The sequence below is a fragment of the Erythrolamprus reginae genome, chromosome Z, assembly GCF_031021105.1.
Source record: "Erythrolamprus reginae isolate rEryReg1 chromosome Z, rEryReg1.hap1, whole genome shotgun sequence".
In the NCBI taxonomy this organism is placed as follows: domain Eukaryota; kingdom Metazoa; phylum Chordata; class Lepidosauria; order Squamata; family Dipsadidae; genus Erythrolamprus; species Erythrolamprus reginae.
In genome coordinates this window covers 96,878,150-96,894,181 of record NC_091963.1, presented here as the reverse complement: position 1 = coordinate 96,894,181, position 16,032 = coordinate 96,878,150, and the positions used below count along the sequence as shown (strand labels likewise).

The window sequence follows — 16,032 nt, the reverse complement described above, 5'->3', positions numbered from 1 at the left end:
AGTTAAAATGAATCATTAAAAATGAATTGATAAGCATCTTTTTATAACACAGAATGGAGTGAAATTAGATTACCGTAGCTCTATAAAATTTTATTGCTATTGGAAAAAGAGTACTGTGTTTCCCCAAAAATAAGACCTGTCTTTTTTTAAATCCTGAAATAAGCACTTGGCCTTTTTGCCATGCACTCAAAAGCTCGATTGGGCTTATTATCAGGGGATGTCTTATTTTGGGGGAAACCGGGTACTACCCATGTCTATCTGATTATTACTTTTGAGTCTTTTATGCACAAAGTATATTTTGCCTATTTTTTTACTTATATATGCAAAAAGATTGAAATGCCAGAAGTTAGTGTTTAAAACACTTGGTCTGTTCTATTTATATGCTATTTAGATGGCAATTGGAATATTAAAAAAAAGACTGCCTTTGCATTTCAATAATTCGTTTCAAGCTTTCCACACTGACAGAAGTTACCTTCTTCTCGGCTTCATATAACATTTTGGAAGAGCTTTCAAAGCCCTGCTTGAAGCAGAGAAAGAGAGAGGCAGCAGTAGCAGTGGCATGGAATAATGCACCGAGTTTATTTACGTTTACAGCGCCAATCATTCAATTAGTTCATTGTGATCATAAATCATAACATGATATAGAATACAAAATAAATAAAATTAGAAAAAGAAGAAGAAAACTCCAAAATAACCCCCCAAAGCATAAAAGAATTAAGTTTGAGCACCAGGTTGATTTACTGGTAAAGTTAGGGGCAGTTTCAGCCCAACCCACCTCATAAGACTTTTGTTGTCAATAGGCAGGAGTTATGTATGCTCTCCTCCTTGAGTTACTTATAAAATGATATGGATGGATGGATGAATGTCAAGAAAGAGAGAGAGCTTTGTAAAGATAGTGATCTGGCTATTAACTATTGGATCACATCCCCAAGAAGATAGTGCAGTCATTCAGGATCCAACCCTTTAAGTCTATGTGTCATCAATATTTACAGCAGGCTCAGAAGTCGCTCACATAATCTCAGCAACAGGTGAAGCATTGTCAGTACCAGCTCCAGGAATGCAGGAGGAGGAGGAATGCAACAAGCTTCAGCAAAAACCTCCTGACTTAGGTATCTTTTGTTTATCTGCAAAATTCTGAATAAAAATAATTATGGAAATTCAGAACTAGACCCATTATATGTGGATGTTAACTGTCAAGATTCTTGCCATCTCTTCAAGCAAGAATTTCTCAATTGATATATGACTTGTTTAATATTCTTCAGGTTTTATATAACTGCTTTTAATATTTTGTTACTGATTGTTCTTACTTACTTACTCTTACTTTCTTGAAATGTTTAGTGATGTGAAGATTAATAATTTTGTCTCATATCTAATATATCAACTGATTTTAGATGATTAACTTTTATGACTAACTTAAAATTTCACATTGTCATGTACCTAATTGCTGCTTTTAGTAACCAAAACAGTTGGCACACACATATATATACCTATGTCTATGTATATATATATATATGTGTGTGTGTGTATGTATGTATGTATGTATATATTTGCTGATAATGAAAAGGAAGGGAGACTATTATAGATCTCTTTAGGGCTTATTTGCCTTCAACAGGTAGCCACACATCCTTACTGGGATTTGAACCTGGGGCTCTGCCTTGTAAGGCAGTGGCCTTAGCCTCTAGGCTACAGGCTTATCTCCTGTATCAGCTAGTACCAGGGAAGGGTTATGTGTGATTTTTTGTCGAGTCACCCTAGTACAATGATGGTGAACCTATGGCATGGGTGCCACACGGAGTCATATCTGCTGGCACGCAAGCTGTTACCCTAGTTCAGTTCCAATGTGCATTGCGTGCCAGCCAGCTGATTTTTGGCTCACCCAGAGGCTCTGGGAGGGCATTTTTGGCTTCCAGAGAGTCTGTGGGGGGATGAGAGAAGCCTCTGGAGCCTGGGGAGAGCAAAAAATGGGCCTACCAGGCCCACCAGAGGTTGGGAAGTGGGCTGTTTTAAGCCTCCCGAGGGCCTCCAGGAGGGGTGGGGAAAGCCATTTGCGTTGCCCCCAGGCATTGAATTATGGGTGTGGGAACTTGCAAATGCGCAATAGCAAAAGCACACGCGCTTTCGGCACCTGAGGAAAGAAAGGTTCACCATCACTGCCCTGGTATATTGAAAGAGCATCATAGCTTCCTTTTTGCCTCTCGGCCCCACTAGGGGCCATATTCCAAGGCAAATACATTTTTATAGCCGACAGCTATAATCTATAAGTGTAAGATATTTTTGGTGATAATGAAAAGGAAGGGAGACTGCTGTAGATCTATTTCACGCTTATTTGCCTTCATTAGGTAGCTACACCCTTACTAGGATTTGAACTTGGGGGCTTTGCCGTGTGAGGCAGTGTAGCCTAGAGGCAAAGGCTCATTTCCTGTATCAGCTTATATCAGGGAAGGATTATGTGTGATTTTTTGTCAAATATATATACAGTGGTACCTCTTCTCACAAACTTAATTCATTCCATGACCAGGTTCGTAAGTAGAAACGTCCGTAAGAAGAAGCAGTTTTTTCCATAGAAATCAATGTAAAAGCAAATAATGTGTGCAAACCCATCCCAAAACTCACCCTTTTTGCCTTATTACTGCCGGCATTCTGATCCTTGTTCGGGAGCGGGTGGAGAAGGCGGGGGAGGGTGTTGGAAAGTCAGTGGAGGCTGCCCAGACGGAGCCTCGTGGGTGGATTGACACATGCGGGAAGCTGCCTGGCGGCTTGTCAGCCAGCAGGGCTTCCACCCTCCTTGAAAGTGTTTTCTTAGATAGCGTAGGTCGGAGGCGGAGAATCCCGGTGGTGGCAAGGACCGGCGCTTTGGCCTCAAACAAGACTTTCTGGCTCTCACCCGGTGCCCGGCACCCACTTCCTCCAGGAGAGTCCAAAGCAGCTGGCTTTAACTTCCCACGCCACCCCAGGCTCGAGATTGGAAGGAGCGGGGGAAGGAGAAGCGGAAGCGAGGAGGAGAGACGCGTGCCCTCCTCCTCCTCCTCCTATTGATCCTGCTCTCAACGGAACAAACGAGGCAAAAGAAAAAAGAAAAGGCTCCTTGATCGGTGGGAGGGAGTGCAGCTGCCGGGGATGAAGGTGCATGCAAACGGGGGGGGGGGGGGGGAGAAGGAGGAGGAGGCGGCAGAATGAACGCCGGCTGCCGGGACCGCAGCGCTGTCCCCCAGACCCAATTCTGCAGCGCGACTTCCCCTTCCCTTCTTAACTGCCTGGCCGAGAGCGGAAAAGAGAACACGACCTCCCCCTCCTAACTGCATCTATTTCTCCCCCTCTTCCATCGGCTTCAGAGGCCCCCTCCTCCTCCTCTGCCCGGCTCTCCCCCCCCCCCCCCAATGCGGGCCAGGAACACTCCGAGCTCTGGTCCTGCACCGAGCGCAGCTGCCGGTGGGGTTTACCCTCAGCCTGGCTTCCACACAGGTCGGGTGGGAGGGACTGCACAGCCATTTGGGGAAGAAGCCATTAAAGTGCCTCGGAAGCCAAGGGAGGGGGGAGAGACCCACCCAGGCAGTTAGGAAAGGGAGATCCTGCTGCACAATAGATTCTGGGGTAGAGTGCTGTGGTCCCGGCTGCCAGCGTTCATTCCCCCCCCCCTTTTTATTCCCTCCTTCCTAACTGCCTGGGTGGGCAGAAACAGAGCGCACGCATAGTAAGAGAGCTCATGGACCTGGGCTTGGGTTCGTAAGGTGAAAATGGTTCGGAAGTAGAGGCAAAAAAATCTTAAACACCGAGTTCGTATCTCAAAAAGTTCGTATGCAGAGGCGTTCATAAGTAGAGGTACCACTGGATATGTATTCAGCTACAATGTAGCAAAAAGTCATATAAAGTTTTAGTTCTATATTGAAAGTTATAAAATACTTATTTTGGTTATGAAGTTAACCTCTCTTTAGTTCAAGTCAAGTTTATTTCAAAAAAATGAAACAATTATTGATATGTTTTGTGAAAAAAAATTAACACCCCTCTTAACTTTTATAGTTCTTTTTAAAAAAAATAAATTTTATTGAAATACTGTATATACATTAAAAAAAACAATACAAAAGAGAAAAGACATACATACAACGTACAAACAAACATCAAACACACACACAAAAGAGAGATATCTTAATTAAAATATTCTCATCCATTAAACACTTTGTCTCAAACATCTTTTTTATGGCTATTTCAGTCTCTTTAATTGAATATCTTCCTTATTTTCATATTTGGGTCCCCAATAGTCATAGGGTAGCTAAAAGTAATCCAATTGATGTTTTCACTGTCCTTCATATAGCTAGTCCCAAACAGGTAATTTTTCCTTTGGTCAGCAGGTGGCACTATCTACTTAAATTTCAGTTTACTAGTCCATTGTCCTTTAGGTTATAAAACAGTTGTAAAAGCAGAATAAGTTTGTAAGTAAACTTGGATTTTGATTAAACAACAGCGCTGCAGAGACAAAAATATCAGCTGGTTGGTGGGAGGCGCATGTGGGCATGTCTGGTGGAGCTCAGCTGGGCAATGGCTCATGCTTGCCAGCTGTGGCACATATGCCATAGGTTTGCTCTCATGGTTCTAGGTTGATTCTTGGGATTAGATTTAGAGCAAAAGAAAAATCCTCTCTTCAGTTGCAGAACATTTCATCTAATTCGTTCCACTACCAGTATTAGATGGTCATTGATTGCCCCAATTTGGTGTCAGCCATCTTTAGCTGCTGCTTCTTAATTTGGATTTGTATGCCACCTCTCTCTGAGGACTTGGGGCATCTCACAACATTCTTCTTGCCCTCACTGAGAGGGAAAAAGAAGCCTTGGTCAGACAGGAAAATTGCGACTCTTCTCCACCTCTTGGGGTCCTTCTTTGCTTCAATGCCCCTACAGAGTGGCTTTGGCTCCGTCCAGAGCCCACAAACATGAAGAACTCAGCATAGGAGACCCGGATAATTGTTCCAAGTGTCTGAAAATGACGTGATGTCAACCAGAAGTTTTCAAGTTGAACCTGAAGTTATTTCATTGATTTCCTCTGAATTTACCAATTTTTTAGTCCAAAGCTCAAAAAAGGAACACTTTTACTAATGTTCATAAAGGGTTATGCTAGTATTATATGCACCATGGTATTCATAAAGGTTTTTGTGGTCTGTTGCTACTATTAACTACTATTAACTAACTTAACTATTAACTCTAAGCTAAAATTTGTGGTTATCAGGATTTTGCTTTTTTTCTGTTATTTGTTTTTAGTATGTTTTCTTAGATAAATTTTACATTTTGTAAGACTTTCCCATCAGGCACCATAATCTCCATTTTCAAATTGTGCATCTGTGTTCTCAATTTTTGCCAACCAAAGTTTCAGTTTGGTACTAGCTAATCAAACTCTGATCAACTGATTGACATACTGTACTTCAATTCTCACTATGAAAATACAGGCCTGAATTTTATTTTAGAACTAGAAGAACCATCAAAAGAACAACTCCTGTTTCTTACTTTCCAGGTGTTACAAGAAATGGGAAATTTTGCATACTTGTACTGAATTTTCCAAGCTCAGTGTCAGTGTATAGATTTTACTGTTGTCTCCCCACATCCAGAATAGTCTTAAAAGCTGAAATGTATCTTCATTCTATTTTGAGGGTGGGCAGAAATGTGCATCTCAGTTGTTCATGCCATAATTTCAAGATTTATGTCTAATGTGTGTGTTAATGCCATTAGAATGACTGAAAGCCTAATTCAGTCATTAAACACTCATTCCTAATTGATTTAAGACAAGATATTAGGAGGATATTTAATGTAACTGCAAAATGCTTTTCAGTCACACAGGCCATTATAGAAATCTAACAAAGAAGTCACTTTCTTAAAAATAAGGTGTGGTTAGTCTTGGTTTTTCTTTCAGTATTTGTGCTTAAAAATATCTATACCTAGGTAAAGAACATCGTCATGGTGGTGCTGTTGTAAAAGAAAGGCCACCTGAAGAGGTTGCAGCTCGTCTAGCCCAACAAGAGAAAGAAGAACAAAATAAAATTAAGGGTATGTGGGTAGCTCTTATGGCTACTTTTATACAATTTCAAAAACATGATTTTAATTTCAGTACAGTAGAACCCCGACTTACGAGACTAATTGGTTCCGGAAGGAGGCTCGTAAGTCGGAACGCTCGTATGACGAAACATTGTTTCCCATAGGAAACAATGTAAAGTCAATTAATCCGTGCAACAACAAAAAAAACCGCTGCCGCCGAACGCGGAAGTTAGCGTTCGGCTTCAGGAGACAGCTGCGAAGCGGCGCGCGTGTTTTAAAACGTGGCAGCCGGCCTGGGGGGCTCGGGGGCTTCCCCCCGAGCCCCCCAGGCCGGCTGTGACGTTTTAAAACACGCGGGATACGAGCGCCAAGGTGCTGTCTCCTGAAGCCGAACGCGGAAGTTAGCGTTCGGCTTCAGGAGACAGCTCCTTGGCGCTCGTATCCCAAATGTGAGCTCGGGAGGCGAACAAAAATGTCGCTCCCCTCCCAGCTCTTATCTCGAGTAGCTCGTAAGTAGAGCTGCTCGTATGTCGAGGTTCCACTGTAGTTCTAAAATAAACCTTAATGGAGTTGTTGATTTTACTCCCTGAAAAGAATTTATATGGTTCATATTCATTTTACAACATTTAAAGATATTTAAATGTTCTGATCATTGCATGATTCACCTTGTACCTGCATACAAAGATTTAAACCCACAAAACCAACATTTAAATCAGTGAGGATTTGGACTGAAGAGGCAAAGTTAAAACTACAGGCTTGCTTTGACTGCAAAGACTGGAATATTTTTGAAGATACTTCTGCAGACCTGGAGATACTTCTGCAGATACTGCAACATGATATGTCAGTTTCTGTGAAGATCTATGTGTACTGACCAGGAACTTTCAAATATACAGTAACAGTAAACCTTGGTTCACAGCTAAACTTAAGTAGTTACATCATTGCCAAGAAAAAGCATAGAGAAAAGGTAATAAAATGCTCTACAATCAAGACAGAAATGTATTAACAAGGGTGTTCAGAGCAGCAAAAAGAAACTCCTCTGAAAAACTAAAGAATCAGTTCTCAAAAACTCTCAAAAACATCCCAGGTTACAGCAAACCACCTTCCCGAGCTGAAGGAAGTCAGCAACTGGCATATCACCTGAATGTGTTCTATTGCAGGTTTGAAAGGAAACTACAGTCACCTATCTCCACAATCTCCATCCCAGACACCCCAACAACAGCCAAACCTCCTACAACTGAATCCATCCCATTGGGTTTACAGTCCCTGGTGATCACAGAAAAGGAAGTGCAAGATCTATTTCACAGACAGAAGCCTGGAAAAGCACCAGGCCTAGACAAGATAACTCCTTCTTACCTAAAAGTCTGTGCTGACCAATTGGCCCCCATCTTCATCCAAATCTTCAACAAATCAGTAGAGATTTGCTATGTTCCTTCCTGTTTCAAACGCTCTACTATCATCCCAGTGCCGAAGAAGCCCTCCATCAAGGAACTGAATGACTACAGACCAGTTGCTGTAACATCTGTTAGTTGCATCTAACATCTTATGAAAACCTTTGAAAGGCTAGTGATGTCCCACTTGAAAACTATCATGGATCCACTGTTAGACCCCCTGCAATTTGCATACCGAGCAAATAAATGAACAGGTGATGCTTTTAATATGGCTCTACACTACATCCTACAACATCTTGAATATCCAAAGACTTTTACGCTAGGGTCTTCTATAGACTTTAGTTCAGCATTCAACACCATCATACCGGACATTCTTGTAACTAAAATAAATCAGCTAGCAGTACTTGGACACACTTGTAAATGGATCACAAACTTCCTAACAGAGAGGAAGCAGCAGGTGAAGCTAGGCAAAATCACATCAGTTACCTCTACAATTAGCATAGCCCCCACCCCAAGGCTGTGTACTCCCACCACTTCTCTCTTTATATCAATGACTGCATCTCAAACGATCCCATCTGTTAAACTACTGAAGTTTGCAGATGATACAATAGAGATTGGTCTCATTTGAGACAACAATGAAATCACATACAGATTGGAAGTTGAACAACTAGCTTCATGGTGCGACTGGAACAATCTGGAGCTGAACACACCCAAAACCATAGAAACGGTGGTAGACTTTAGGAGAAACTCTCCCATCCTACCACCTCTTACAATATTAGACAACACAGTAGAGACCTTCAAATGTATAGGTTCTATCACATCTTAACACTAAAAATGGTCGTCTAACATCAAAAACATCATCAAAAAAGCACAACAAAGAAAGCTCTTTCTGCGCCAACTCAGGAAGCTCAAAGTGCCCAAGGAGCTGGTGCAGCGGTAGGCTACGAGCCGGAACACTAAATTGCGCTTGCCGCCTCAGCTCATAAGTTCTTGCAGGACCAGCGTGATTTTGCTGGTGCACCTGTAAAGGTAGCAAAATTGCGCATGGGGCTGCAGGTAAAACCTTGCTGAAACACAGGCGCAATTTTGTTACCTCCACAGGTGCAGCAGCAAAACCGCACTGATGTCACAAGAACTTATGAGCTGTGGCAGCGAGCGCAATTTAGCGTTCTGGCTCGTAGCCCATCGCTGAACTGGTGATATAGTTCTACAGAGGAATCATTGAGTCTGTCATCTGCACCTCTATAACTGTCTGATTTGGTTTTGCAACCCAACAAGACCAACACAGACTTCAGAGGATAATCAGAACTGCAGAAAAAACAATTGCTGCCAACTTGCCTTCCATTGAGGACCTGTATACTGCACGAGTCAAAAAGAGGGCAGTGAAAATATTTACTGATCCCTCTCATCCTGGATATAAACTGTTTCAACTCCTACCCTCAAAAAGTCGCTATAGAGCACCGCACACCAAAACAACTAGACATAAGAACATTTTTTTCTCAAATGCCTTCACTCTGCTAAACAAATAATTCTGTCAACACTGTTAAACTATTTACCAAGTCTGCACTACGATTACTACTAGTTTTTTCTCATCATTCCTATCACCCATCTCCTTCCACTTCTTAAGGATACAAGCAACAAGTTACAGTCACAGTCATAGTTGTGTGTCAAAATATAGTTTCCTTATTTGTCCCCTATGACAATCATTAATGTTGTATCATGATTCTTGACAAATGTTTACTTTCTTTTATGTAACTTTAAATATTTAAATTTTGTTTCTGGTCTTGACTTGTCTGCAAATATTTAACCATAGTGCCAGTTTTGCATTTCATGAAAAAATATAGGTAAATGCCAGATCTTTGGTTTTCTTTTTAATTTTAAGAGAACCATGAAAAAATATATTAAAAACTAAACTGGAAGATTAAATTAACTATGTAAGGTTAATTACCAATAAAATGAATTACAGTTTTTCACCTTTACCTTTCCAGTCCTTGCAGCATCCTTGGAAAGTGCTTTGAATAGCACTGCTCGTATCACTTTGCAAGCAGTTACTCTCCAGGAAGCTGCTGTCCAGGCAGTCAATCTTCATGCTCAAAAACTGAAAGAAGCTATGGATCATTCAGAGGTGCACATGTTTATATTTATTATATGTTAAATTTTTGTAAGTTTTGTTCAATGTTTTTATTTACTAAGGAAAGGTTGCTAAATCTTTAGAGACTAAAACCAATACAGAGGTATGATGTAAGTTATTAAACAGTACAGTAGTCCTCATTTATAAACAATAATTGGGACTAGAAACTCTACTGCTAAGAATAGTCATATGACACAATATCATTTGTCTTCCTGTTGGCTTTGTCATTGATTTGTTGAAAGCTGGCAGTGAAAGTCATAACAGTGGTCACACGATCATTGACCATTGTAACTATTATAATAGTGAGCTGATTGCCAGATATTCAAATTGTGATCACCAATACGGGAATCAAATTCTTAAGTATCCCTCGTTCAGCACCATTATAACTTTAAATGGTGACTGCATGGACATTAAATGAAGATTACGTTTATGAAACTTGAGATTATGTTATTGATTTTTGTTGAAGAGATAACAATACTAGTAGAACATTGTAAAAAAAAGAAAAGGCACATGGATAAAATATATCTAGTGGCACTGCAATAATTGGTCATAGCAATGCAAAATGTGTAACTAAATAAGGAAAAACTAATCTTTTATGTAAGATATCATAAACTTCTGATTGAAAAAATTAACTTGGACTACAGCTATAAGAACCAGCTCAGCATGCTGTAGGATTGAAGGCCAGAAATGGCCCATTTCCCAACTTCTGGTGGGCCCTCTAGGCCCGTTTTTCACCCTTTCGGGCTCTAGAGGCTTCTCTGAAGCCTGGAGAGGGCAAAAATGCCTCCCTTCATTCCTCTGTAAGCTGAAAATGCCCTCCCATAGCCTCCATGTCAGCCGAAAATCAATTGGCCGGCATGCACCTGCTCCTTGAAGCTGAGCTAGGGCAGTTGCTTATGTGCCAGCAGATATGGCTCCATGTGCCACCAGTGGTACTCGTTTCATAGGTTAGCCATAACTGGTCTAGAATGTTCCATTCCTATAGTATTTGATTTTGTATATATTTAATTGAAAGTATAATGTTCTGGTTCAGAAAGGATGTTTTCCTATTAGAGGGATAAAAACTTAATAGAGATTGTTTTTCTACTTAATAATAATTAGTTTATTGACTATTCAAAGTGAAGATGGCACTGAAAAAATTAATTATGACTAGTCATTACATATGACAGTTGCAGCATCCCTATGGTGATATGGTCCAAATTTGCTTTGACAACCAGAATGTATTTATGACTGTTAACAGTATCACTGGGTCATGTAATCACCATTTGCAACCTTTGTAACTCGTTTCCGGTAAATAAAATCTATGGAGAAGTTGATTTTACTTGACAACTTTAGTGATTCTCTTAAACAGCTGTTGCAAAAAAGTAAAAAAATAAGCACACCTTATTTAATAACCGCCTTGCTTAGGAATTCTGGTCCAAGTTGTACCTGGGAAAAGCAAGATATGATGTGCTGTTTTCATTTTTCATGACTAGATGCTCAGTATCAAAGTATAGTACTCTTATTCATCTTTTTCAGTATTGTACTCTAAAGATATGTTTTGAACCAAAACAGTGCAAATCTGTTGATTAGGGTCTGTCTCATTTGAAAAAAGCTAATATACTTTTTGAGTTTGTAAATATATTGCATTGCTGAATGAAAACCACTTTTGCAAAGATAGCTAGCGCATTTATACTCCTACTAAAAGGTAGGAGGAAGAACATCTACAAAGGTTTGGATAATCTGCCACTGATACGGTAGAGTAGAGTAGAGTAGAATTAGAACAGAATAGAATAGATTACTTTATTGGCCAAGTTTGATTGGACACATAAGAATTTGTCCAATAATGAATAATAAAATTATAATTAATGAATAATGAAAATGAAAATAATAATGGAAACAATTGCGTATGTTGAATATTTTGCTAGGTTCCAAGTGAGAAAAAGGCAATTCAGTGGCGAACTTTGGAGGAAACATTGAAAGATCGTAGAAAAGCTGTGGATGAAGCTGCAGATATTCTATTAAAGGCCAAGTCAGTTTTCTAGTTTTTATATTTAAAAAGATTTTTAATTTTTTTATACGATAAAAATAATAATTGTAGAGTTTTTGTGGTAGATTTTAGTTTCAGTAGTCAGTAATTGAGTTCATATAATGAACTGAACTATCGTTTATTTGTATTGGCGTTAGTGTGTCACATTCACAGCTATTTTGTTTCGAAACTATAGCTTAAAGGATAACAAAGAAGGTGATTTTTGCTTCCACAAAAAAATATGGTTAAGCAAACTCTGGGCTGATGTTAAAGGTAAACTCTAATGAGTGACTGGAAGCAATAGTTTAAATTTTTCCATTTAAATTATATAATTTAATTATATAAGGATTAGTGCAGTACCTTTTAATGACAATTATTGGGATTGGAATTTTTGTCGCTAAACAATACAGGTATGAAGCAAGATATAACTTGATTGCATTCCTTAGTGATAGCAGAATTGGTAGTCTATTACCATCATTAAGTAAAGATTGCAGGTTGCTATGTAAGGACTTTCTTGCAACTTGCTGTTTGTTTCCAAAGAGTACATTTTATGGGGAAACCATCAGGAAGTTGCAAATCTGAGGCAATGCAAATAGGTAGATGTCTAGGTAAGTGGCTGCTCTTGTATTAGATGTGACCAGTGACTGGCAAAGTGCTGCAAGTGCACAGCCAGGGCTGGCAATGAGTGCTGCTGGGATGGGAAGGGTGCACAATAGCTGGTGAGTAGTGATGGGTGAACCCAACGGTGTTCGGGTTCGGCAAGTTTGGATGAACTTCGCAGAAAATTCGGCCGAACCCGAACCCAAACGGTTCGTGGCGCCAAAGCTCCACCCTCGGAATCTCTTCGTGGGAGTGATTCCCCAGCTCCTTCAAAGGGAGGTCTTTTCATGTAAAATTTTTTTTTTTACAAAAAAGGACGCCGCAGCAGCACTGCAAGCAAAGGGAGTTCCTTTCACGTTAAAATAAAACTTTTATTTTTACATGAAAAGACCTGCCGTTATACGTGACGTCAAAGCTGTGCCCCCGGAATCTCTTCGTGGGATTCCCCAGCTCCTTTTGTGCCTCCTGACCGGCTGACAGCTCCCCGGTGTTCACCTTCCTTCACGCCACTGGCGCCCGGCTCCTCCTCCTCCTTTTCAGCAGATGACAGCCAGGCGGTGGCTTTCGTGGTGTTCGGCACGAACGCCAAACTAAGTCACGAATTTTACAAAAATTTCAGGTTCAGGTCCGGCATGCCGAACACCACGAAATTCGGTACGGACCCGAATTGTGCGGGTTCGGTTCGCCCAACACTACTGGTGAGGTGTAACACAAGTGCTGGCTAGGCTACATGTAACTGCTGTTGGGTTGAGGAGATTTACTGAAGTGACTGACTACCTTTCCTATTGGCTTCTCCTTTGACTTTACTCAAAGGAAGCCACCAGGGAGGGTCACAAATGATGATCACATAACTGTGGGATGCTGCAGCTGTCACCGTGCAAGCACCCAGATCATAATCATGTGACCGCAGGTATATGGACAACTACCCCTTTAAAAACCAGTTGTAAGTACAACCTATATGCATTCAGAACCACCATGACATCACTGAAAGAGTGGTCTGAGAACTACCTGTCAATAAGGCTCGATGACTTCATGAAAAAGGAATTATTTAATTTGTTTTAAAAGTTCATACTATTTGGCAAGATCTTTATTCCCTTATGGGATTTTATTTATAGAGATTTTATTTAATCTAAAAACATTTTATTAATTGAGGCAAATTTGTATAGCTACTCATTACAACCTCATGTGACTGAGCAAAATCAGTTTAAAAGAAATGTAAATAACTATAAAAAACAATTAGAAATAAAAACCAAGAATTCAGGAAAATTGGCAATGTTACAACCATCTTACAGGCTGTCTTTTTGGGATCCCTAAGATTGCTGGAAAACGATTCTAGGGACTTTCAAGAAGCTGGTAAGAGATAGGCTTACCTCACTTTAGGGGAACTCATGAATATAAACATGCTGCCTAAAAAGTTAATAACTCCTGCTTTATAGATAATGCACATAGCAGTGACAGATATAATTTTCATCTTTTTTTTTTCTTGAACAAACAATTAATGCTTGTATATTTGATGGATTTTGGTTTCATTTAGAGAAGAAATAGAAAAAATGAAAGGTGTGATTGATAATGCGAAGAAATCTCATATACTTGGAGTCAAACCTCACATACAGAGCGTAGAAGAGAACCTTCATCGTATGATCACTGACTTGGACAATGTGGTTAAAAAGGTAAACTCCTACAGAATTGGGTTTTATAGATTTCACTGATGTTATGGATATTTCAATGAACTTCAATACTGAAAATTAAATTATTTGTTAATATCTTAGAAATAAGTTAAATATTTTCCCATAATAAACACAGTATATTTAATAAATAAGCGTTTTGCTGACAAGTACATGAAATATAAATAAATTTAAATTTCATTTTTTCAGATACAGTATTTTCTTTCATTTTTATGAATACTGTAATTGGATAATTACTGATGCCTTTGAATTTTTCTATGCTATTAGTATCTCATCTCTATTTTGTATATTTCTAACTAAGGGCTTTAAAGTTTTTTTCAATAGTCAGAGTTTACAGAGTGAGAACTTAGGACAAGAGCTGGGAACATATGAAAGATTGCTGCTTTTCCAAATGAAAAAGTCGAATTCCTTAACATAACTCAAACTTACTATTTGAATGATTGCCTGTGTAGATACATAGCAGTTTCTATGCACAACTGTTCAGAATTTCACATAACTACAGAAAACGGATGTTCATGTCTTCCCTGAGGAGGTATTGACTCTAATTTGTTCTATGGAACTTCCATTCAGTTCCATCAGTTGGAAGCGAAGTTACATTAGCAGTGGGGTGCAGGGGGGAAGCATTCATTACCCTTCTGAGAATCATAGGTACAAATAGTCAATCTGGCTTTTTTCTTCATATTCTCTGTGGTAAATTAGTTTGACTACATTTGGCTGGGTAACTAGGTTACTACGCTTTGGGTAGGAGTAGAGGCCCTATTCAGACAATAGAATATTACTGAAATCATATGAAAATGAATCATTTTCATTATTCAATTAATCCTCTAGCTTACCTTCAGAAATGCCATATGATGTTTTTTCTAAAAATTTGTTGTTTTTTGTTTGTTTGTTTATTAATTACACATATTCATATGCCATCCAACTCCTGAAGGATTCTGGGCAGCTTCCAGCAAATAAAAATAATTTCTAAAACAGTAGAAACAGATTCTAAAGCAATAAAAACATTCATTAATAACCCCAATTAAAACACACATACTCAAATTAACATTCCTCATTCAATGGCCCCAGGCCTGCCAGAACAGCTAGATCTTTACAGCTTTGTGGAAGGCTTGCAAAGTGGGGAGAATATGAATCTCTAGAGGCTTGCTTACATAAGTTCGGGGCTGCCATTAAGAAGGCTCTCCCCTGGGGACCCGCCAGGCGATATTGTTTGGCTGACAGGACCCAGAGAAGGCCAACCATGTGGTCACTGGAAGGTATACTGGCAGAAGGCAGTCCCAAAGGTAATCTGGTCCTAAGCCATGTAGGGCTTCACAGCTGATAACTAACACCTTGAATTGCGTTTGGAGGCCAACCGGCAACCGGTGCAACTCGCAGAGCATCGGTGTTATATACGTGTACCTTGGTAGTCCCATAATTGCTTGTGCGGCTGCATTTTGCACCAGCTGAAGTCTCCGAACGCTTTTTAAGGGTAGCCCCATGTAGAGCACATTGCAGTAATCGAGCGTAGTCCCATGTAGAGTGCATAGCAGTAGTTATATGTGGGATAAGAAAATCAAATCAGAATGATGAAGAGGGTTCACTCTGATCTCTGTAGTTGGTAGAACCTGTGATAGTCTGGTAATATCAGACATGGTCTGAGAAGTTGAGGTCGGTGGTAATACAGTTGATATCCTTCCAGCCGACTGTGCTGTCCATTTAGTCTATCTGTCTGTCTGTCTATCTATTTAATTGATCATCCCTCTCTCTAAATTTCTGAGGTTTGTAATTAAATTGTTATTATCACCTTAGATGCTTATATACCATATTTTGTGGAGCATAAGAAGCACTGGAGTATAAGAAACACCATAGTGTTTTGGGAGGAAAATAAAGGGAAAAAAATCTGCCTACCAAATATTCATCTGGCTAGTATCTTTAGTCTGGTCAGCTTTAGCATATTTATTTATTTTATTCATTTATTTATTGGATTTATATGCCGCCCCTCCCCGAAGACTCGGGGCAGCTAACAGCAATCATAAAACAGCGTACAATAATAATCCAATACTAAAAATGATTAAAAACCCATTAATATAAAAAACCAAACATATACAGACATACCATGCATAAAATTGTAAAGGGAATCTCAATTCTCCCATGCCTAGCGGCAGAGGTGGGTTTTAAGTAGCTTATAAAAGGCAAGGAGGGTGGGGGCAATTCTAATCTC

The 16,032-nt window shown here is 39.7% G+C and overlaps 1 protein-coding gene across 3 annotated transcripts in view; it reads left to right on the top strand.

The window, feature by feature from the left end:
• The window catches only part of IMMT (inner membrane mitochondrial protein), a 348,633-nt gene that overhangs the window by 321,760 nt on the left and 10,841 nt on the right, over window positions 1–16,032 (top strand). For 2 of the 3 annotated variants that reach the window (XM_070726478.1, XM_070726476.1), the window contains 5 exons: window positions 993–1,109; window positions 5,925–6,029; window positions 9,394–9,530; window positions 11,444–11,547; window positions 13,679–13,814. In XM_070726478.1, the coding sequence (XP_070582579.1) occupies window positions 1,058–1,109; window positions 5,925–6,029; window positions 9,394–9,530; window positions 11,444–11,547; window positions 13,679–13,814 (534 nt within the window). In that variant the 5' untranslated portion in view covers window positions 993–1,057. The remainder of the gene's footprint in view (window positions 1–992; window positions 1,110–5,924; window positions 6,030–9,393; window positions 9,531–11,443; window positions 11,548–13,678; window positions 13,815–16,032) is intronic. The other variant, XM_070726477.1, reaches the window with a different exon arrangement.